The 24,495-nt window shown below is 40.4% G+C and overlaps 1 protein-coding gene across 2 annotated transcripts; it reads right to left on the bottom strand.

The window, feature by feature from the left end:
- Positions 1-1,236: 1,236 nt before the first annotated feature.
- GYG1 (glycogenin 1) lies at positions 1,237-22,872 on the bottom strand. Of its 2 annotated transcripts, XM_072407896.1 has the most exons (8): positions 22,744-22,872; positions 9,525-9,660; positions 9,279-9,453; positions 8,185-8,347; positions 7,207-7,333; positions 3,787-4,006; positions 2,242-2,292; positions 1,237-2,013 (listed from the first exon to the last, which is right to left on the bottom strand). In XM_072407896.1, exons 1-8 carry the CDS (start codon positions 22,748-22,750, stop codon positions 1,846-1,848), a joined length of 1,047 nt encoding a protein of 348 aa, XP_072263997.1. In that variant the 5' UTR covers positions 22,751-22,872; the 3' UTR covers positions 1,237-1,845. The 2 variants fall into 2 exon arrangements, with proteins under 2 accessions (XP_072263997.1, XP_072263998.1); XM_072407897.1 differs by lacking the exon at positions 2,242-2,292.
- Between the last annotated feature and the right edge of the window lie 1,623 nt (positions 22,873-24,495).

Here is a 24,495-nt window from a genome sequence, read left to right on the forward strand (position 1 = left end):
CAAGGGTTGCATGCATGCTTAGGCTACGTACATATGCAATTGTTCTCGTTTGATAATAGGCTCAGAGCCGATATCAGACAAGAATCTTGCATGTGTACAGTGCTTGGTGGCCATTATCCAAACGACCGTCCTGGCAGATCCACGGGAAGAGCAGAGGGGTGCTGCTCAATCATTCTCCCCCCTCCATACAGCAGAACAGTGCTGTATGTACAGCACTTGTTCATCCATCGTGCAGTCATATGGAAGGATCATGAAAGATACTTTGTGTGTCAGCCTTCGTTCCTACACATTAGGATAAAGGGGCAACATGTGCAGCCCCCCCAACTCACCATTGCAATCCCCGGCACTAGAGGTAAATGGGGTCAAGTCTCCATTCAAAACCTCTAGTGCTCTGGTTGGCTGAAGAAAGCAATAGAGATTTTTGAATGGGGAGACTTGTCCCCATTTGACCTCTAGTGCCGGGGATCACACACAGGATTCCCAGGGCTGCAAGAATGATTGCAGCCCTGAGAATCCACTGCATACTGGGGCACAAGAGGTTAATTAACTTCTAGTTCCTGGGAATCACAGTGGAACTGCAAAAGAACTCCATTGAGAGTTTATCTGCAGTTCAGTTCCCACAGTCACTGGGCTGTCCTTATCAGCCTGGTGACCGGAGCATAAAATTGTGTTGGGTCCTAGTACCCAGCTCTCCTACATCAGCCACTGTTATTACAGTCCTCCAAAGCCTTGTTCATGTGGGATTTAGGTAGCATAATCCATGTGCAACAAAGCATTTGCAAATCTTTTCAAAAACTGCCTTTCAATTGAGTTTACATGGGTTTTAATAGCAGGTAATTATGGCGGGAAAACAATGTATATAAGCACTGTGGTGGAAAGAATGTTTTATGGGCTAGGAGTGCTTGCAGGCTGCATTTTCCCTCTGAGATATGTACAGTTCAGACATGGCCACGTAACAAATGCCAGACTACTTCCCCCAGCATCCGTGCATTTCAGCCACGTGTCCACAGGACACAAGACTTGAATTTTACAGAAGTAGATACAGTTGTTGAACCTCAGTCTGTTAATGGGAAATTTAACTGTACAGCATAATTAGTTTTAATTTGTAAAGGAAATACTTCTAATTTGAATTAACGTGGCCTCAGCCAATGTTTGAGACATTCATACACTTCAGTTCTTTATGTGCCTCTACTAAGCTAGGATGCATGTCTTGAAATAGAAAAACAAAATTCCAAATACTGACCATAACCAGTTTTATTTCTCTGAAGTGCCGTATTACATTTGTTATGAGAAATGCATTACATTAGCCCTCTAGGGTACAGAACAAGCAGCATCAAGATGTTTACAGTGTATGCGTAGGTTCTATTGCACAGTATTGCCACGTTTCCAGTGTAGTGACAAACCGCTTGTCCAAAATACCTGTGCATAGAGGGAAAAAAAAGGGATAACTTCTAGGGCACCCTGCTGGAAAGGGAAACCGAAGAGCTTGCACAGCCCAAGAAGGGCTGAAACCAGGAACAGTGGGAGCAAGAGCATTGATCGTTCTAAAATCAACCAAGTCCTTTTGGAAGTAGTAAAAACTTGGGGTGAATGCTACCTACGGGTTTGTTTGCCCTCTAAGCCAGTGAACAGTCACTTGGCCAGTCTCTACGATCGGTAAATGGCACAGAACTGGGTGTAAACAAGAAGGATGCCTATATTTTATTCCTCAATTCCCACTAACAAATGTGGAAATTTCCACCAGCTGAATTTTAGTAAAGCTCCTAGCAGTTTAGTAAACATTGTGGAGAAGACTGCTCTGGATTTAGAACAGATCTTAAGAGTCCCTCTAGGTTTTGTGCAGAACTATTGGAGATAGGAGTCTAGCTTCTTCCTGATGTTCTCATACGAATCTGCTCCCATGTAGTCAACCTGGCCCTGTTCCCATCTCTCCCTTCTTTCTTCTGAAGATATAGATGGTGGAGGAGGTGGTTCTGCTATGGAAATCTGTGACACCGCTTCTGTAACTTCCTCCTAAAATAGGGGGAAAAAAAAGCCAAAGTTTTTACTACAGGCTAGTGAGCTCCAAAATGATAAAAAGATGAGGAAACTAATGGATAGCTTCCATGCAAAGAAGCAGGCAAAGCAGAACCGAACACAGGTAGCAAGACCCAGTAAATTAAAAGAAAACCCAAGTAAAAGAAAACTGCAATGGAATCTGCAGATTGTACAGAGTAATTACATGTACAGAGTTTGCCATACCTCTCTACAGAAGCGACAAGAGAAAGCCAGTGAACAGACCAAGTCCGATAGCTGTGAATAGTTATAGAAAGTTAAAAAGTGAAGATTGAGATACCCTGTTCAGGAAGCCTCTGCTGCAAGAAAGGAAAGGAGAGTGCACATGCAATACAATGCCCACCTATTCCTATGATAGTTCAAGTTACATGCAAGAGAAGCAGGTTTGTGCAAAGACCAGTTTTTATTGGTGACTATCCTTAGTGAAGGACCAATGCTTCATATGTTAAATAGCCCAGAACTGGGCGTCCATATGACTTTTTACACTAGCAAAAAACTAATACACTTGTGATATTGATAATGGAGGCTAATCACCACTGCAATTTCTGGAAATACTATTCCTCCAAGTGCTAGACGTAGGAAGTGGTGCCACTTTTGTCCTTTCCAGTCTACATATGTGACTCAATGCTGAAGAGGAATTGAGTCACATTATAGAACTCAACACTGGGACTGATATGTAGAGTTTTCCCAGCATTTGATACTTTCCAAGTTACCATTAAATATAAATTAGGATTGCACTGCATAGTTGTCACACTATTAAGTATTTGCATTTTCAGAACAGGTCAGTAAAATTCCCAGTGGCCATTCGGACGGATTTAAAAATACTTTGAGACACTGATCCAAAACAAGTTAGACTAATGCTCAAAAATTCTGCCATTCCACGTTTGCCCCCCTTGGAAGCCATAGAACCAGCAGAATAGCCAAATAACTAGCATTTTCAAATAAACTTAGCCATGAAAGCCTCATTTTCCTATAAAAGGTTCACATTAAAGCAAGCCTGACATAAGTGAAGTTTATTTGGTGCCACTGCAGACATTCTAAGCTGGCAGTCCCATAGATATCTACTGGCTTAAAAAAAATGGACCCAGAACAATTCAAGATATTTTCACATGCATTTCAGCCAGACAACAGATGTACCAAATCAGTGTGTCCGCAAGACATTCAAACTATGAGATGTCAGGTATATTTCCCTGCGATTAGATAAATGCTGAATACACTCCCCCCCACAAGACTGTAAATGCATCAGCCATCTACATATCAAGTGTAAAGAGTTAAGTGTGAGGTTATCAATGGGTTGACCCTCTAAAAATAGATATCTAAAGTGTATTGTTCAACTTCAGCACATCACAACTGGAAATTCTTGCAGTCTCACCACACACTGCCCTGCATCTTAAACTTTGTAGTTGATTGATGGATTTTCCATTTATCAGCATAATAACTAGTCATTTAGTGGTGGTGGCGTTACAGGGATGTAATGGTAAATATAGTGGGGTTGTACAATCTTAGCAGCTGTATTGCAGCCATATGGCACATATGACAGATTGTACATATACCTGACATATCTCATGTAAAGAGCAATATAAGCTTTCTGGGAGATTCAAAAATTAAGACTCCCAGCTGCCACAGAAAGTGGACATTGCTTTTTAGTTTCTCACACACCTAACTCTGTTACTTGCCAACACCAGCTTAAAAAGTCAGATTTAACTAGAAGGTAACCAGTGGTAAACCTACCGCTTTTAAGCCAACTGACACATCTTTTATCACGCCATGTTCTGTAAGGAGAGGTAAGATTCTTGAGGTGTACACATCCCACCAAAGTTGGAGGAATTCTGGATGAATGAGAGTTTGGTCATGTGCATCTCCTTTAACAGTCTTTGTTTTGCAGTCGTATGTATAGTTCCATGGCTTCACTTTACCTAGGAAATGCACTACCTTAGCATTTGCGCCAAACCTAAAGAAAGAAAAAAGGACAATGCAATGTATTCAGGGATTACACTTCTACCGATTTATAGGCTTTATTACCCATAGTTTTTGCTATGAACATTTTACTGTGCGTTTCTTCCATTTTACACAGGATAAACGCTACAATAAAGGGCACCAGAAAAATAGCTAAAGGGGAACAAAGAATAAACCAAGTTAAACAGAAGACTTGACAGCCACTGCAATTCTCAACTGTCATTTTGACAGCTAGGAATTGACAATACCAGCAAACGCTGAATGCAGGAAATGCACAGAAAAAAAAACTCAAAGCCAAAAATGTGCAACTTTTAGGTTTAAAATGTGCTTTTAGTAGCCTGGGAAAACTAAATGCAATATCTCCAAACACTCCCATCTGAAATGGCAAGCAAAAATGGGATTCCACTGCCGATCAGCCCATTGAATAAGGGGCCCTTAGGATATTTGATCAGACTGCAGCGTGCCATTTTACAGAAACTGGTTACAAGACTAGGGGTGAGACTGTCCCATCTTTTGGGCCTTATTAGGAAGCTTCAATAACAAGTTTTTAGTTGGGTTACATAAGATCTGTTCCAATTCACACACCACTTTTTCATTTAACATAATTGTGCAAAATGTTTACAGATGGAATAAAGAGTCATTGGAATATCTGTCAGATTAAGTAAACAGTGAATCAAGTGAATCTGAAAATACCAATGATAAGCACTATTCGGAATATTCAGCACAGATTACACATTCATGCGAGAAGTGTTCACTCCACCTTAATTTGGATAATGTCCCAGTCAGCCATGTAGAACTGTTAGCAGTTGCCAGCACTGCTGTACGATATAAAGTGCTCATTCATGAGGAACATTCCACACAAACCAGGTTTCTACCAGGTTTACAAAGCTCTATTAAAAAGGTAGCTAGACTTCTCCCAGGTTTACAAAGCGCTATTAAAAAGGTAGCTAGACTTCTGCAGCACAGCACACAAATTGTATGATAGACTTCAACCAATGAGAACACCCAATTCATTACTTTAGGTAAAATGAACATGGCTCAAAGAATTTTGTGGACCAGCATTCCACTGGTACAGTTCAGGGGTAAAACTGAGTGTTGTTGACTTGAGAATTATGTAGTTTTAAGACCAATATCCAGAAAAGTTGCATAGGGTTGGATATGCAACTGTTACATACTTTGAGACACAGATATGAAGGAGGGGGGGGTGTAAAATTAAATGAGAACACATTACATAGATAATTTTGGGTTGTGAAATTACATTACACTTTAAAAAAGTTTGCAACCAAGCAAGCCTTTTCTGCACAACAGGACCAGTGATATCCCTTCTGCAATAAGCATTCTAACCTGCCTAATCTCTCATCTTGTGTCAAAACTGCTGACCTGTGCTTGCGCATCAGTGGTATACCCAGCTGTCTCTATGGATTCTGGAACTCCCACATGGAGTTACACCAACCTGGCCAATCAAGATGGCCAAGATTGAAACAAGGAAGAGGAAGATGGCAATGAATGCCCTAGAGTATGAACAGGGTTTTGTTCCACAAAGTGAAAGGCCAACTCAAATATTTAGGGTACACAAACCTGTTTGGCAAGTGAATGCCTGAAAAAAAAAATAAAAAATAAAAAAAAAAAAATAAAATATATTTGAAGCCAGGCTCACATTTTTCTGGAACTTGCAGGAGGAAAAAGCCCTTAAACCCCAACAAAACAATGTAGCAGCTTAGAGCTCCCTGGCAATGCACTTATCCCTACCTACACTCACAGTTATTTTATCTTGAAATAATGATATTTCTGACATAATCCCAATTTTCTGTAATTTGTAGGAAGGGTTGAACCCTAAATCACAATGGTGACATGAATGGATGAACAACTGGAAGGTGTCTTCAGGAAACATTTACCACCATCATCCTTAAGGCCGCTTCAGACTTTCCATTGCATTGGCGGCTACAGTGTAGTGATCTATTAAATGTCTATGCAGGCAAAGTAATTTTAACCTGCCTGGGAAAGCCTGATCTAAGGAGGACTTGACAAAAAGCCAGGTTTAGCTGTGCTTATGTTAGCAGTTGAAGTAAGCCCTAGTAACCTGATGTTGCAGTGAGTGGGAAAGGAATTTTCATGTGACTGGCTTCTTGCGGCTGATTCAGTTACAAACCCATCAGGCAGATAAAATTCTATTTAGCACTCCTGTTCATTGGAGAACTGGCAGTCAGTCTTACAGTATTTTACTAGAACATAATTATCCCAACACATTTCCACCATTCAAATGAAGCCTCAGATTAGGTTTTAGATACACTTGACAAGAGCAGTCCTAAAGCCTGTAGAGCAGATATCCCTGTGAATAAATGGATGTATTTGAATCAATGAGTAGACCGTGTTTAGGGCTGATTCATTCCAACAGATCTGCTGTAAGTTTTGAAGTTAATAGTCCTAGACTAGAGTACATCTGACCTTTTAATTTTCTCAGAAAGGATTAAAATATCTATTGGGCAACAGTGTTTAAAACAGATACGCACAGCATTTGTATTTTTGCTCAACATTTAACCTGTCCAATTTACCCATGAGAGATCAAAGATAGGAAAATCAGTGGCTTCTGATCTGAGGTAAAGACCCCAACCGTGTAGCCTTGCTCATCCACAGCACAAGTTCTTTCTTGAGGGAATAATGCCTACCAAACCAGCGAGGTGACTTTAGACCATCATTAGAAAGCTCCTGCTACATGTTCCCAGATTAGCCATGGTGCAGCAAATAAAGCTTTTAAAGAAAAACATAACTACATTTATATTATTTCAGGTTTTCAGATTAAAAAACATAGCAGTCAACCAGTGTCCTAATATAAGGCTGCAGTTTTAGGTCTCTCCTAGAAATTCTAGTTGCTGGGCAGTCGCTCTTATCCCTTCAATGTTAGTCACCATCACTGACCACATACACATACAAGGACTTGACAGATCTTCATAAATTGTTCTGGCCCAGCATTTAAAAATAGGAGAAACCAAAAAGACATAGAGGTCTGCATTACTGCCAAGTAGCTAACAGGTTCGGAAAAATTGGTAATGTTGAAGTGAAAAATGTCTGGTTGAAAGGTTTATTTTATCTCCAGTGTAACTAGCCCCATCTTACACTTTTAGGCAACATACAAAACAATGCTATGATTGGAAGCAATTTAGCCCAATATTTAAAAGCATGTTAGAGTCTACTTACGCTTTAAATGCTGGTAGATAGGAGTATATAGAAACGCTGCTTAGGTTGTAGAGGAAAGGTAGATGCTTGTGTATATCTTTTGTTGCCCATGTGTTGAAAAAAGTATTTAGCAAGCCCTGGTCCCCACCTAAAAGAATAAAACAAATTCAGGTCATAAGGTTGTTTCTGCACTGACAGAAGGAGGAAGCATAAAGTTGGAATTGCTACATAAAGTTGTCACCAATTGCATTATTTTACAGTAGAAGTTAAATTTCTTTGAATTATGGGTTTTAGTATATGGAATGTTCCAGGCTAGCAATAAATTAACCTCTTAACAAGGTCTGATTGATATGTCAAAATCAACTAAATTGAACATTTCAGAAAGCATGAAGTAGAACTCTATTCTGTTGCCCTGGATACCACTTGCTAAACCCAAGCACCTGATATGAAAACTTCTTCAACCATTCCTACATGACTCTTTTATAAAGGGGAAAATGTACTTCCTTTAGGTGGCTGCACCTTAATATTTTTTTTTTTTAGCAAGCATGGCGTGGTCTACTACCAAAGTATTGCAAGCAATTCAGAAAATCTCTTTATAAAGAATTATAATAAACAGTGCTACAGCTTCAGCTTACTGGGGTAGATGGGTTCATGAGGAGTGCAGCAAACTGCCACTGAAAACAAATGCTGAGACAGCAGTTTTCACACAAAATATTCTGCTGCAAGGCTTGGTCTGTCACATTACATTGCCATCAGTAAGTGCAGCAGCTTTAACTAGGTCAGAGTGGGCGTGAGGCAGACTTATCAGCTTTATACTATCATTTCATACAGAGATTTCTTTTTTTTTTTTAGAGATTTAAAAAGTCTGCGCACACATAGAATTTAGATACATTTGTGGTCTCATCTGTCACCCACTAATGTAATGTTACTTAGATAGGGTATGCACACCAGTCAGATTTATTCAGGTTATATAGGTTGCATTGTGATCTCTGAACTCACCATCAAAGCTGCCGTGCTCTTTTGCCAATTGCATCAGCTGGTTGTAGGTCTCAATAGATGGCTGATATACAAACACTCCAGAGTTAAAGCAGTCAGGCCAGCCTGGATCCGGTGCAGCAGACAGTTCTTCTCGTTCAAACAAGTCATCAACATTTGTCAAAACCTGCAAGGATATCATTGAATGCCAGTTAAGGCAACTTTGAAGGGGTGCTAGGTCACATGCCCAGAGAAGCCAATTTCCAATATCAACAACAGAGCTAAAAAAAACTACCCCCCCCCCATCAAGCAGGCCCTCCAATTTGACCTACCTTATGCAGTCCTTCACTCAAATTAATATACAGGTAGTCCCCGGGTTACATACATGATAGGGACTGTAGGTTTGTTCCAAGTTGAATTTGTATGCAAGTCAGAACAGGTATATTTTAATAAATGCAATTAGGACAGAGGTTTGTCTCCACATTATAGGCAGCATGGCGTCAGTTACTGTATAAAATCCTCACAGTTAATCAAAGAAAAATACATTTTTTTAATGGAGCCTAGACACTCATTAACTTCTGGAGCAAGCTGTGCTTTGATATGCAAAAATACAGTGGAGTTTGTCTTGGTCATTAAAGAGTTGCAAGTGGCTGCAGAAAGAGCTCACCTCCTATGATCACCCACAACCTCAACTGTGTTTAGCAAAAAAAAATTTTATGCATGGCATGCAAATCAGCCCTCCTTCGATCAGCACTGTTTGTATCAAGGAGTCGTCAGTATGTTGGATGTCCTTAACTCAAGGACTACCTGTATGAGAGGTGGAGCTTTGTAAGGCCAACTTCAATTGCCTGTTCAGCATGAGAAGCCTCTAGAGATTTAAGAGTCATTACATTAGCTTGACCAGACTAGCTAGCAGAGACAACTGCAGTGCTAGACTGATCCCCAGCACCTGGAATTGGCACTGTAAGGGATGTAGAGAGCATATTAAGAGTGCTGCAGGCTGTGTCACTGTAGAGATCCCTCAAAGTCTGTACAACTCCAGCACATTACATATTCTGAGAGCTCAGCCCTATACCCAAATAAGTCTGGCTGGCGTACAAGCCAAATAACAAGCTTACCATTGTATCTGCATCCATAAACACACATTTTGTGTATTGTATCAACGTCCAGCAATGAAGTTTTGTTAATGTGATACCAAGTTCAGGTCGTTCCATTAAAGCTAGATGTGCAGAGTCCTCACTGTCCAAGACATCCACCACTCGAACATCATCATAAACTTTGCTGAGCACTTTTCTGGTAAAAGAAGACATTTTAGCTTTGATATCATGGTATTTAGTACTTTTTGACAGGTCAGATACCCTTACCTCATGGACTCTGAGACCTGAGGAGTTATGAGTGCACACAGCTTTCTTGTAGTATTGTTTTTCCGGAGAGAAGATCCTAGCACAAGCGCTCCTTTCACATAGGTATCATTTGTTGCCAGGGTGACAAAGGCTTGATCTATAAAGAAAGATAAAAAGAAGAGTCCAGTGTTCAGTTTTCTGTAAATACATATAGCCAGTGCATTTACATAAAAACCACAGAATTGTAAAACTTGCTTGAAGTCAGTCAACTGTAGCCCTCAGTGTAAACTCAAAAGCATACAGCCCCAATATCAACAAGAAACTGTCAACATAAAAAAACTCAAAACACAACCGCCAGTTTCTATGTTTTTGGTTTAGTATAACACTGACCACATTTTCATTTTGACTTTCAACAAGAAGTTAATGGATCCACATCTCAGTCACAGCACTGTTTTCCCTGACCAACAGTTTAGGCCAGCCTTTGGGGGTGACAGGCCAAGCTTTGCAAAAAATGTTTCAGAGCTCTGCAATATATTCAAGAGCCACTAACTGCACGATTAGACAGGCACATGTGCCAGAGTATTGATAACACCTGGTTTTCCCAGGAAAAGTAATGATGGGGAACAAAGCTTACAACAGTGATCGAATAAAAATCCCCAAATGGGGGATTAAGCACAGCTATCAGTCCAAAGGACTAGAGATAGATGAAATAATTTTAATCCACAGAAGAATATAAAGGAACTTTCATCCTTCAGGACATCCAAATAGCCCAACATGGGACTAGGGACAGCCTGGAGCTAGAAGGGCCATTCTAGGTGTTTATACCTGAAGCTAAAAAGTAATTGTATAATCATATTAGTAATAACTAAAGCTGGCATTCAAAACCACAACATGCACCTGGAAAACCTAAAAACATAAAAAATCTGGTAGATAAAAGCTTTGTGCTAGAATGCCCATGGATATAACATGTCTAGCAATGAGTTCCTTTGCAGAAATGAACCACATACTTAGACCATGATCTAAAAATGTGTGAGCCAAAGTTTATTTACTCTTCCATTCAGAGGTTAAAAGGGACCAGACTCAAAACATACAAAGTAGCATGTGGAAGGTCTCCAAGAAAGTTCAAACTGTGGTATAAAGAGTAGAGAACTAGATTCAAATCACACAAGTTATAGGATGGCAACACTGGGGACTCTGTCCAAAAGTCCCAACCGATTGTCTGAAACCATACTGAAAGGTTAGAAATTAGATTCTCCAATAGTGACAAACGGTTTTAGTTTAGTCTCTGGGGGAAAAAATTGATCTCATTGATAAACACCTTGAAGGGAATTCCTGGAGACTCACCAGATGAATCATGTCTATTTGGGCATTGTACCAACAGATACTGCTAATGTATCAACGTCTTACAAAAAAAAAAAAAATTAGCTTTCTAGGTTCAAAGGTTTGAGTTCCAGGCTTTGGCAATTTCCCTAAAAGGTGTATAAAAACCAAATGTTTTTGATAGCGTTTGAACAACAAAGGCATAGGTATCATTTAAAAGTTTAGGAGCTTTCATACAATATAAAATGCAGTGGGGTTCTAAACTTAAAAATTAATAAATGGTGACTTGAATTACCAGAACATGTACATACTTCTATGTAGCTACCATGTAAAAATTTTGTACCAGAAACCGAGTTTAAAATGCTTTTTAACATGTAATCCAAAGTCACAATCATTTCACACAGTTTTCTTACACCTGCCCTGTGCTGACTCATAAGGCAGGGTTGGATGGGAGAGTCAGGAGCAATGGCTGCATGTTGCAACATAAAAACCTGTTATGACAAACCAACACTGTACTCTTGGCTGGGAATCTTCTGCACTATGGCATAATTATAATTTTTATGTTATAACCTATTTGAAAAACTTCTCTATCCTCATGTCGACACAGGACCAACACAATTGATGCATACAATTCTGCCAAAGTGATGACTCTACCATCCTATACTTGGTTAGGAAACAATGTAAGCATCACATATGACTGTAGGAGAATTAAAAAATACATCTGCAGAGATTAGGCAACTCTAGTATATATAACATTATAAAGTCAAGGAAATCTAAGTGATGGAAACAAACAATTTTGTAAAGACTTTAGTACATGGAAACCCCTTCAACAGTGAGATGACATGAGGCTTTGACAAATTCTAAAAGCTTTACATAAAGATGGGATGATGCAGACAATCCTTCCTGAAAGCTGGAGCATCAGTTAATCATGAAATTCAGTGCTCCAAATCTGTTGAAAAATTAAAGAAATCCTTCCATATACCAGAAAGAAAAGTTCTCTAAAAAATTGTGAAGTACAATTTAAACTGATGAATTCAGAAGGGAATCAACAGACTGGGGTCAGATACTGATAAATATAGGCTACTCACCAATTATAGCAAGTTATCACCTTGCAAAGCAAATTTCACTGAAACTTGCCATCCAACTATATGCAGGCAGAAGTAATGTTTTACATTTCCTTGCAAAGTGAATATGCAACTTATTCACTAAGCCAAGTAAATGTAGCAATGGAAGAATGGCAATTAAAGCAGACCCATCACCAAAAAGACCCTCCAGGAATACATACATCAGGTTTCGGGCTGCTCCTTCAGCACATGGCTGATTTCGGGCCAGTGAGATTGGCACTTCCCCCCCTTTACAGCAGACTGTCACTCGATATCACACCTGCGCAGTGGAAGATCAGGTGACATAGCCAGAACAAGGAAGACTAAATGGGATGGCACTGCCCAGTGATGGACGACAGGATGGCACAGGACCCATTTGAGGACTTTAGTGGGATCGTAGACACAGCACCATTCTGCTCTACTGAGAGGGGAGGAGGGAGAATGAGCAGCACCCTAATGTGCTCTCGTCCCTTCACTTGCATGGAGTAAATTATTGGATCCACCAAATTTACCTCTGTACATGTCAGATTCTGGTCCAAAATCTCTGGCTCATACCAGTCAAAAATCTGACTGTTAAGAATAAGGCTTCCACCTGTTCAAACTGAAACTCACCTAATACGCCTGGGCATACTAACAGACAATGGCCAGCACTGTTCAAAGTGAAGTTACCAGTTTAGGTCTAACCATGATTGCAAGTCTTAAGATCAACTTCCATATTCATGTTAAAAATTGTAATATCCAAGCAAACAACTTAAACGTTTGGCAGGCAGTTTGGCAACTGACTTTAAATAAGGCTGATCTAGAGTTCTGCAAAAAACCCACACAAACGGGTAATTTTTTTTTTTTTTTTTTTTTTTTTTTTTTTTACAGCAACTGTGTTCTATAAATGCCACCTCAAATAGACAACTCCCCTGTGCTTTAGTGGGCAACACTATCTTCCAGTTTCTGCAACATAAGTGGCCATCGATTTTACTAAAGATTTTTCCTAGGGGAAAGCCAAATGGCAACCTTTGTATAAAGACAGCTGTAATTGTTATCCTGCATAAGTCAGAATGAAAGGATGGCATTACAGCTTGTTCAGACTAATCTTTTGCTGTGACCCACTAGAATACCAATCTGTAAATAGTTCATCTAGCAGGAACTACAAAGCCTCCCTAGATATTGTCATGACCTACATCTGAATTCCCATACCAAAGTACCAAACATTCCTAGAGAAGATAAAGTTTATTCAGGCCCTTCCCCTGCACAAAGCTTCACTGGTGCAGCCCACAGCATTAGCTGCTGCAAAAAAAAGTCCTCGTTTTCTTGCATCACATCTCTAAAAATAAAGATAAGTGGTTTTAAAAACCCAGGTACATTACATAGCAAACAGATAATACTCTGTAGTAAAGGTTTACATTTAATGAAAAAAAAGGCTTATCATGTTTATCTACATTAATACCACAAATGCATAGCACAAAGAAATAAAGGGGGTCAGTGGGAGAACTTTGCATATTTGGCTACAAAAACCTTACATTTTACAGCAACTTTTGAAAGAAAAGAATAACAAAAAATAGAGGTCTTTGTAGCTGTCCTACCCTTGCACTGGGGAGATTAGTGTCGGCAACTTTTTCATAATCCAATTTGTGTTGTAGTTGCAGGCATCAACACTATTCATTAAAATACAAGGACAAAAAGGAGTATGCAGATAACCCACCAAGTCTGGAAGGAAAAGGAGTGACACTATTTTTTAAATAGTTTGATTAGTTTCTTTTGCAGCAAACAGTTACCATTTATGTTGATAGGCGTTTTCATGGTAAAATGAACGTCTACAAATGACTAGTTTATGCCTGCAGTTACATATATACCATCCCAATGTTGTAGTAAACCCTACATTATTGATATTTTCTTTGGACATACCACACCATGCAATAACAGACAAAGTTCCCAACAAGGTCATTGGCAGGAATACCCATTTAATGAACATGCGTTTAACATGTGGCTGTAAATCTGATTTGAGGCTACATACAAACAGGCAAGCCTACAAAAAATTGTTAATGATAAAAAAAAGTCAATTTGTAAAACAAGTAAAATGTTTTTGCAGGTGCTCTACCTGACCTTCCACACATATTTAAACTAAAGTCAGGGTTAGAAGAAGCAGACTATACAGAAGTTAAATCCTGTTTAGGTCACCTACTTATCAAATCTGAGATCCAATATAAACTTTTTCCTGGGGAAATAGTTGCTCCTATTGTAAGACGTCCAATACACTAGGCCAATGTACCATTTAATCTACCCTGTTTCCCCTATGATAAGGCACTGCCTTATATTTTTTGAAATGCCAAAATATGCCCTAGGTCTTATTTTCAGGGGGATGTCTTATTTTTCCATGAAGAAGACTACAGTACACATTTATTGTTGAAAATCACTCATGTGCCATTCATTGTCTCCTTCTGATCACTATGTGCCCTTCATTGTCCCCTTCTGATCACTGACTCGCCGGGTAATAGACTCTGTTAGGGCAGGAATCAGCAGCTTGCTTGTCCTTTGAAGTTACTTTAAGTTTCACTCTGCACTGCAGCCAGCATCGAAGAGTCACACAGTATCAGGTATGGGTGGATGTCTTATTTTAATTGTTTGAGCAAAAATCGGGGGGTGGCTTATTTGATGGGGATGCCTTATCAGGGAAACCCTGTATGCTCAATCCATCCCATATCAAGCCACAGCCATCATACATCTACACCAAGCAAAATCCAGACTAAGACTACATACACACACACACACACACACTCAATAACCACATTTGACCCTTTCCAAGGACAAAAGACTGAACGAGTGCTGTACATACAGCACCATTCTGCTCTATAAAGAGGGGAGAATGCTGGGGCCTCAGCCCACAGTGCTCTCCCCTTGACTTCCATTACGATCATTTGTGGATCCACCAGGACAGATCCATGAAGGACAAGCACTGTAGCCCAACTTCAGGGTAGGCTGATCAGTATGAATTTGCAAGAGCAGAATTGCTTAGGTTAATGAAACAGCTAAAAAGTAGTGTTGAATACCGTGTCTATGGATATACTTAGATTTACAGGATTTATAGGGGTTACCCCCTAAGGAATAAACATACATCAGCTTGGCATTTCTGACTTGATTGGAAAAGAACCTAAATTTCTTGGAATAGTAAAATGTTAGGAAAATCTGGTAATTCCAGAGCACACATTATGTGGAAACCTCAATTTAATGTGCCAACTCTAATCTAATGTGTAAATCAGTAGTAATGTTGCTCAGACACCAGTTTAGATTTAATTTGGAAGCTTGGTTAGGATTAGTAATCTAGAAAGTGGTGGCACAGATTACATGAAACCCACACCATTTAACCATGTGCACATATTACTCAGAAATACAATTTATGTAATCAGTTTGTCTTGATAGCATACATGGCTCACTGAATGCTTCACTCTTGCCTAAAATGTTTCTTTAAGAAACCCAAAAATTGTGGACCCACAAGATTTTATATCCATTGGTGTAATATAGTAAATTAGTTTCTCTTTCAATTTTAGGATGATCCACACCCTTGGCTTCCTGGGCAAGCCATCTTCTCTTGCAACAAACCCTCTGTTATGCTGCTATATTTGGGAATTTGAGAGAACTCATTACGTAATTTTAAAACATTCAGCTAATCTCTGCTGCACTGAACACACAAGCGATAGGAGTATAACCCTCGAAAGAACTTCGTAATGTGGAAACTAAGCAATTAAGAACAACCTGGCACAGGACCATGTATGAAGACCAGACTAAAAATAGATAAGCTGGAAGCAAGGTCAATATTAGTTCAAGTAACAGCTGACAAGACAGAACACTAGACATGTCCGGCAATGCCCTTTGCTCCTGGATACCCTCATTTACACCAAGTATAGACCAACATGAAGAGCACTTTCTTTTTGGAGAGTCATCCCTCGATACACCAGGCCCAGTGCTTCCACTACCAGGCCTATCTAGGCCACATGCTACTTGTGCAAGCCAATCATTGCAAAAGAGAATTGTTAAACAGGTTATATTAACCATTGAAAGAATTTTTACAAATAAACATAGGCTGCCAATTTTTTTTAATCAGTAAAATGACTAAAACAGTAAAACAGTGGCTGCCGTTAACTAGCATTTTGTAAATTTGTCAGTAATGTTAGCACCAGTGTAGTAATTTAGGGCTGCATAGAGGAATACCAGCTTGGACCATATATCCAGTTCAATGGATTGAAACCTTCCTAGGATTGGCTTTACCATATCACAATTAGACACACTGAGATGGGGAATCATATCTTATGCAATGGTTCGCTCTCCTCTGAACACTGGAGTCTGCAAAGCAGACACCAGCCTATACAAACCAAAAGGCACAAAGATAAAAAGTATCCCCTTTCAAAAAATGAATTTCCAAATAAAGCACTTTGACACTTACAACAAATCAGTCACATGCACAGAAAGAGGGGATTAAAATGTGTATTGTGTTTTGATGCACTCTCTCTATTTCAAATATTTTCCATTTGACTGCCTGCAAATAAAGGGAAATATCCTCCTAAAACAAAACCACAAAAAAGTTGTACCACTTCTCAGAATGTAGGTACAATTAAAGCACCTAGCAGTACATAGGCATCCCACTTCCCAGTGTTATAGTGTCAGAGGCACACATCATCTACAAACTATGGTTCCTCACAACAGGCAGAACCGTAATTTATACCATCAATAGCACTGAACATGCTGAAGCCCAGGATTCTTACAGCAACCAGCACATGGACCATATAATAGAATGCATAGCCAACACCAAGTGACTACATTGTACTTTGCAGCTTGTTCAGCTGTTTCATACCAGCTACTTAAGGGGGCACTATAATTACTTAATCAAATTCCTAATATCTAGTGGTTTTAGTACTTTAACAGCCCAACCACTAAAATTTAATTAAAAGCCAGTAATGGCAGGCCACATATAACAGGATCCTTTAAATAGCACTTCAACTGCCAAAAAAGAAACTCTTCTGACTAAGGGCCCCACAATGGAAAAAATCCATGACAGAGGCCTTGGTAGCAATTATAGAATTCAATCTATATTTGCCAAGTTAAAATGTCAAAAAAATCTTGGCTCATATGTTCTATACCACAAAAGCCTACAGACTTACCCAGTTATCACCATTTATTGCAGGACATATGGCACCTCAAAAAAATCCCTTAAAATGGTTAAACATGTTTAACAAACTAGATACTGACAGAAGGCATTTACTACACACTATGGCTTGGTTTCAATAGGACAGGCATGCAAGCGTTAAATTCCAGCAGGGAAACACAAGACAGCAGTCAGTACCACCTGACCAGAAGCAAAGCCCCTGTATGAATCACATTCAAGGACACTTGCAGTATCTTCTAGCCAAGCATGCATCTAAAATGTGATCCTGGATTACACTCCTGGTTATCAACTTGTCAGTAACAGTGCCTTGAATGAGGCCTTGATACAACCACTACAACTGCACCATATCTCATCCCGATTCCTTTGCCATAGGAATGCCACTCAGGTCTTTCCAATTGACACTTACAACAAATCAGTCACATGCACAGAAAGAGGGGATTAAAATGTGTATTGTGTTTTGATGCACTCTCTCTATTTCAAATATTTTCCATTTGACTGCCTGCAAATAAAGGGAAATATCCTCCTAAAACAAAACCACAAAAAAGTTGTACCACTTCTCAGAATGTAGGTACAATTAAAGCACCTAGCAGTACATAGGCATCCCACTTCCCAGTGTTATAGTGTCAGAGGCACACATCATCTACAAACTATGGTTCCTCACAACAGGCAGAACCGTAATTTATACCATCAATAGCACTGAACATGCTGAAGCCCAGGATTCTTACAGCAACCAGCACATGGACCATATAATAGAATGCATAGCCAACACCAAGTGACTACATTGTACTTTGCAGCTTGTTCAGCTGTTTCATACCAGCTACTTAAGGGGGCACTATAATTACTTAATCAAATTCCTAATATCTAGTGGTTTTAGTACTTTAACAGCCCAACCACTAAAATTTAATTAAAAGCCAGTAATGGCAGGCCACATATAACAGGATCCTTTAAATAGCACTTCAACTGCCAAAAAAGAAACTCTTCTGACTAAGGGCCCCACAATGGAAAAAAAATCCATGACAGAGGCCTTGGTAGCAATTATAGAATTCAATCTATATTTGCCAAGTTAAAATGTCAAAAAAATCTTGGCTCATATGTTCTATACCACAAAAGCCTACAGACTTACCCAGTTATCACCATTTATTGCAGGACATATGGCACCTCAAAAAAATCCCTTAAAATGGTTAAACATGTTTAACAAACTAGATACTGACAGAAGGCATTTACTACACACTATGGCTTGGTTTCAATAGGACAGGCATGCAAGCGTTAAATTCCATCAGGGAAACACAAGACAGCAGTCAGTACCACCTGACCAGAAGCAAAGCCCCTGTATGAATCACATTCAAGGACACTTGCAGTATCTTCTAGCCAAGCATGCATCTAAAATGTGATCCTGGATTACACTCCTGGTTATCAACTTGTCAGTAACAGTGCCTTGAATGAGGCCTTGATACAACCACTACAACTGCACCATATCTCATCCCGATTCCTTTGCCATAGGAATGCCACTCAGGTCTTTCCAATTGGAACAGGAACACATTTACAGCTGCCAAAGGCATAGTACTATGGAAAAGAAATTAACAGAGTGTTTAATACCCCCCACCTTTCTGGAAATGACAGGAGCATTTATCCAAAAATATTACATGTTTGGTATCAGACAGCATTAAGGATGATGTACATATTAGATAAATACAATAGCAGAATTGGGAGTAGCCAACGACAGTCATGAGCATAAAATATCATTTGAGTAATTGTAATTGCTTTCCTTGGTACTGCAATGGGTCCTAATAAAAACACTGCAATAAGCCCTGATAGATCTATGCAGGAACCATTTTCTTTAAGTCAGGTCATCATGTTACAATACAACCAAGTGGAAAACCCTGCCAATTACTGGTAATGGGGAAGGTTATACAGAATAATGCATCTAAAAAGCAAGGAAATGTATCCCTAGAATAAATAGGTAATGTCACAGCATACCCTAGTGTGGTTAATGGCTATGTCCATCCCCTCGGGACTGCAATGTAGCCATCATGCAAGCACCCATGTATTGCTGGCTATATCCTGAAGGATAACATGGCATGTTACAAAGATCATCATAAACTGGTTTCTTGCATATAAGCTTAGTTCACTGGGCTCAAAAGGCCTTGACAGTCACCAGATCTCAATCCAGTACAGCACTTTTCACATGTGGTAGGACATGAGCTGCATCATGGATGTGCAATCAATAAATCTGCACAAATGAAAGCCATCCTGTCCAGTGCTCAACCCAAAATTTATTTTAGGCTGGGTGGGAAGAAATTTTAGGCGGGTGGCAGTCCCTGTATTGTGACCCAACTCATCAGCAACTACCCAAAAACAGCCGGGGGGTGGTTACTGAAAAGTGCCGGGTGGTGCACCCGGCTAAAAGAGGCTGGGGAGAACACCGATGTCAATATGGACCAAATCAATGAGGTATATTGCCAGCATGTCTATGTTCTATGAAGTGGGTATGTGCATAATATTCTCTGTATATTCGGAAGCAATTCCTAAAGCATAGAGGGGACCACCCCAGCACTAGTTAAGATGCACCTAATAAAGTTGTCCGAGTACATAAACCACATCCTTTGCCAAAATTCATAGTAAAATATGAGGAAGTTGTGCATAGTTTACTGTTGGAGCTGCAGATTGTTGGGCAGAGAAGCTGTACTAGGGCTGACCCAGGAGAGACTGAGGGACAGATGGAAGCTCCGGGGGCCCCCTCATCTCATTGCTTAGTACTCAGGTGGCAAGCAAATGTATTTTAAGATACAGCACTGGGTAAGAACTTATGTTGATAATGCCAACATTGCTCCTGAACACCGAACAGGCCCAAGTCAGGCCCCCTTTAGTCAGTCCAGCTCTGGGCACATACAAGAGCAATGTGCAGTAACTCTGCAAGGGAAATAAAAAGACTTCCTCTATTACACCTTTACACACTTATCTGAACAACGCAACATTCCATGTGCACAACATTCTCAACAAATCTGCAAGGAACAAATGCAGTGTATAGGAATACTGGAAAATACTAATCAAGTTATAGAAAGTGCAGCACAACAGTCCTGTCTTTCCTCTGTCCTTTGCAGCGATAGGTTCCAGGTTCAAATCTCAGGCAGGACACTATCTGCATGAAGTTTACGGCCCCCTGCGACGAAAAAAAATTGACCTTAGACTGTATTAAAGACATAGTAGGGTGATTAGATAGTGAGTCCCTTTGAGGGACAGCTAATGACATTACTATGGAGTGAAAAAAGGAGTGAAAAAAGCTTTAATGTGGAACTGATTTTAGACAATAGTTACACACCTAAATGGGAAATGCTATTAGTAGTCCAAATTCTCTTTTTGTGGTATTTGGCAATCAGTTTTCGGTTCTGGTGCACACTTCCTCAACATTATTCTGCCTTTTAGAATTAGTTCCCATGTTCAAAGAACCAACAGCAGATTTGAAGGGAAGGAGACACTGGTAAACCTAATGTAAAAAAATAAAAAATCTATTATAGGGACAATTGAAAGTGTAAGTTGTACCCAAGAAACCCCTAAAAAGCTTTCCTTCCATTATTCCTCCTACAATCACTAGAAATACAGTGCAGGAATTTGTATAGAAAATGGACTGTTAGGAACAGGGGGTATGACAAACCTTTAGGCTTATTAAAAACAAAACCTTAAAAAATAAGCTTTGGGCAGAACACTCTTTCACAGGTGATGTCCCTTTCACAAATATCAGCTGCCTGTTTACAGCATTTTGTTTAATGTACACTCTGTAGACTATGGCACCAATAAAGCCCCAGAATAAAGTGTGGAGGGTACATATTATAGCCTGTCTAAACAAAGGGCCAATTACCCAAACACAGAAAATGACCAAGTGAAGATGTCGACACCAGCGATGGGGCAAAGGCAAGGCACGTTCTACTTCAAATTGAATAAGGTGTGAATAAGGTTCAGGAGGGTGGCATTTTAAAATGAAACCGGAAAAATACAGATTAACGACATTAAAGTGGCACTAAAGCCGCATACACACTTGCAATTATCGTCGTTGGAAGGGTCTTTCATGAACCTTTCCAACGACTGCACGATACATGAACGAGTGATGTACATACAGCAGCATTCTGCTCTATGCAAAGGGGAGGGGGAGAGCGATGGAGCGGCACCCTGCTGCGAGCTCTTCCCCCTTTACTTGCATTACGATCGTTCGTCGTCTGTGAATCACGGACGATGAACGACGCGCACTGTACACACTTTAAATTCTTGTTCGATATCGACCCTGTGCCGAATATCATGCAAGAACCATAGGAAGTGTGCACGTAGCTTAAGCCCAGCTATACTCACATGCCTGTTCCGGCATCTTCTTCCTGGATACAATCTTTGGCCATTTTAACTGGCCGGGCCGACAACTCTGGTGCCAGAAGCAGATTCCCAGAAACAAAGTTGAGCTGCACATGTGGAGCTTAGCGTTTGACAATTTCATAAAGCAATGAGAAATAAAAGTATGCTTAGTGCAGACGAGACACCACTTGTCTCTTTCTGCAATAAAGATTGCAATTTTAGCTAACAAGAGGAAAGTTCCAAACTAACTTTAGCATGTATTACCTAACCAGAGTATTTGACAAGAATTAGGGGAAGCACAGATGACGTTTACAGAAAAGGAGAGGAGTCCATCAATAGAAAAGTTAAAAAAGTAAGATCGGGACAAACAGACGACCACTAAAAGAAGGAATACTCCTTAGGATTCCTAGGATGAGTGAGATTTGGTGATGAGCCGGGAATGCTGCTTAATATGGAAGCCCCTCTACATAGCCAAGATCACCACCTACACAAGACAATGCACAGAAGGGAAGAAATTGGATAGAATGAGCTGATGGGAGCGTTTCCCTGAATCAGCTCTGGGTCAGACATCTAAGCACCTGCTAGTCTTGCAGACTGACATTCAGAATAAGATGTACATTATGACCTCTGGATACACACACGAACCCCACACTTGCCATGGCATGGATTCCTTCTGACCCCTAGGCTCTAGTGGTTCCTCCAGCAATGAGCAGTCTAGGTTTATCAGGACACCAATGGACTGCTGACATTCTTCCCACGTACCAGCACACATTTATAGTAATTTTATTCAGGGATCCCTGAAAATTATCTAAATGGGTGAGCTGTGTTAAATATGCAGGGAAACACCAAGTCATGGCTGCGACAAGCAGATGATAGATCACACAGGTTAGCCCATGATGGGCCCATCACCCTGCAGCTGGAGGGGCAGTGAGGAGTAATGCAGCAATGGCCGGGATTCCAGCACAGCTGATGGTCAGACCATAGGAAAGCCATACTGCAGGAAGGGCCATGGGGTACACACCTCTGGGCCATGGGGTACACACCTCTATACAGGAGATGGGGGCACCGTGCAGGTGACCAGTCAGGTGTAAGGTGAGAGCTCCCCTCTGAGCTGCGGTCACTGCACCTCCTCCCCCGCCATAAGGTCACGGTGTCCCGGGGCTTCCCCTGGTGATGCACGGTATCGGAGCTGTCATACCTCCGGAACCTCTCTTACACCGGACATTAAACTTCCCCCCGCTCACAACCCCTTCCTAATACAGAGCCCGGCAGAAGTAAGTCAAGTACACAAAGCAGAGACCCGTGCTACGCTCCCCGTGCCACATACCTGCCATGTCTGCGCTGAGTGTCCGCAAGCTGAGTACTGCGCGGTTCCGGACAACAACTCTCCTCCTCCCCGACCCCCCCGCACAGCTATGGCAGCTCACACACGTCTGTCATCTGCCTCTTATAACGCATCTGCCATGTGACCAGAGCCCCGCCCACAAGGCGGTCACCCAGTGCGGCCACACCCCCAATACAAACACATGGACATGTCATCTGTACAGTGTGCTGGGATGAGCATAGGAGTGTGTGATTGTTATACATACTGATCCTTTATTTATACTTTTCTATTTATTATTGTTAGCAAAACTCATTTCACTTCAGTCTGTCAAGAATGTGCAAGACATTAAAAAAAGTTACATTTTTTTTGCAAAGCTACAAAACTTTAGTTTACAAAACATTTTGGTTTTCTGCAACCAAGACACCAGTACTAGATGCACTGACATGATTTCCAAGAATTCTTTGGTCTCTGCCACTTTTGATCATCAATAACACAGAGCCTGACAGAAATACAGGCATCCCCAGCAGTGAAAGACATAGCCTCCCTATGTCTGACGTTGATCTGATAAAAAAAAAAAAGATAAAGACTTTAGATAAACAGTGAAATGTAATGCCAATCACACTGAAAAAAAATATTCTCTAGGTCCCATTTTTAAAATTCTTGGTGCATAGCAAGCTGCCACCGGTAACCACATTTGTTCATGTTGGAGGTGCAGATCTTCCGCCAGAGGAGGAAAACAACTCCACAGCCAGAAGCAACTTGTAGCCTTCTTGAACTTCTCCATAATCCACCACATCCATATGTAGCCACATGCACAATCCGATCCAAACCACTCACATTCACATGAATAGGAGCAGTTAGAATCAGAGTTAAGCCTGTGGCAGAACCCTGCAGTCAACTAGAAATGGCTCCTAAATAATTATTTCTTAAAGTTCACTGACAAAACCCTCAACAGCTGAGATCACAGTGCATTTTTGGGGCCTGTTTTTAAAAAGTGGACAACATAAAAACCTTCTACGTATCTTTGTTCTCTGCATTTAGAAACTCGATCACATTTACAACGCCGTATTTCAAAAAGTGAAACCAAGTTTTGTTGTGTGGTGTTCAGGCTTCTAAGGCTGGTGACTAGATTCAGTTTTACTGCCAGTCATGTGCAATTCTCTACTACCTTATTTGTTTAATCCACCATCACATCTACAATCCTCATGGTGGAAATCTTTCAGGGCCCCAGCACACTATACAGGGTTACAGTGCACCAGGAACATTGGATTTTACATATAAAGTAATGTCAGATGGTCCCTTTGGGTGTGTTGTGGTGCAGTGCGTGTGTTGTGGTGCATTGTCATAAAGCATTGCTGCATGTATTTCTGTCTGTCATCGTGAACTGACCCATTCAATGTAATGAACAAGTGACAATTGACAGCAGTGCAGGTGACAGAGAATTGTATATAACACACTGTGTATGGTGCCTAGCAGGATTAAATAGTATTATCACTTTTATTCCTCCTTCTGAACCATTGGAAGTGTGTACGTAGCTTCCTCCTTCTAATATATAACCCTGTGTGTTATAGATCTATATAATGTCACTGTTCTCAAGTGACTCCTTTACATTTACTTAGATTGATAGATCATTGTCACTCCCTCTCTACACCCCAGACCAGTGTTATACCACTATTACTTAAGTACTCCTATTATATTATCCTTTTATTGTCTTTTCCGTCCAAGGATCTTTATTCTCTCCTTATGTTTTGCACC

This window comes from Pyxicephalus adspersus, chromosome 4 (assembly GCF_032062135.1).
Source record: "Pyxicephalus adspersus chromosome 4, UCB_Pads_2.0, whole genome shotgun sequence".
NCBI classification, from domain to species: Eukaryota; Metazoa; Chordata; class Amphibia; order Anura; family Pyxicephalidae; genus Pyxicephalus; species Pyxicephalus adspersus.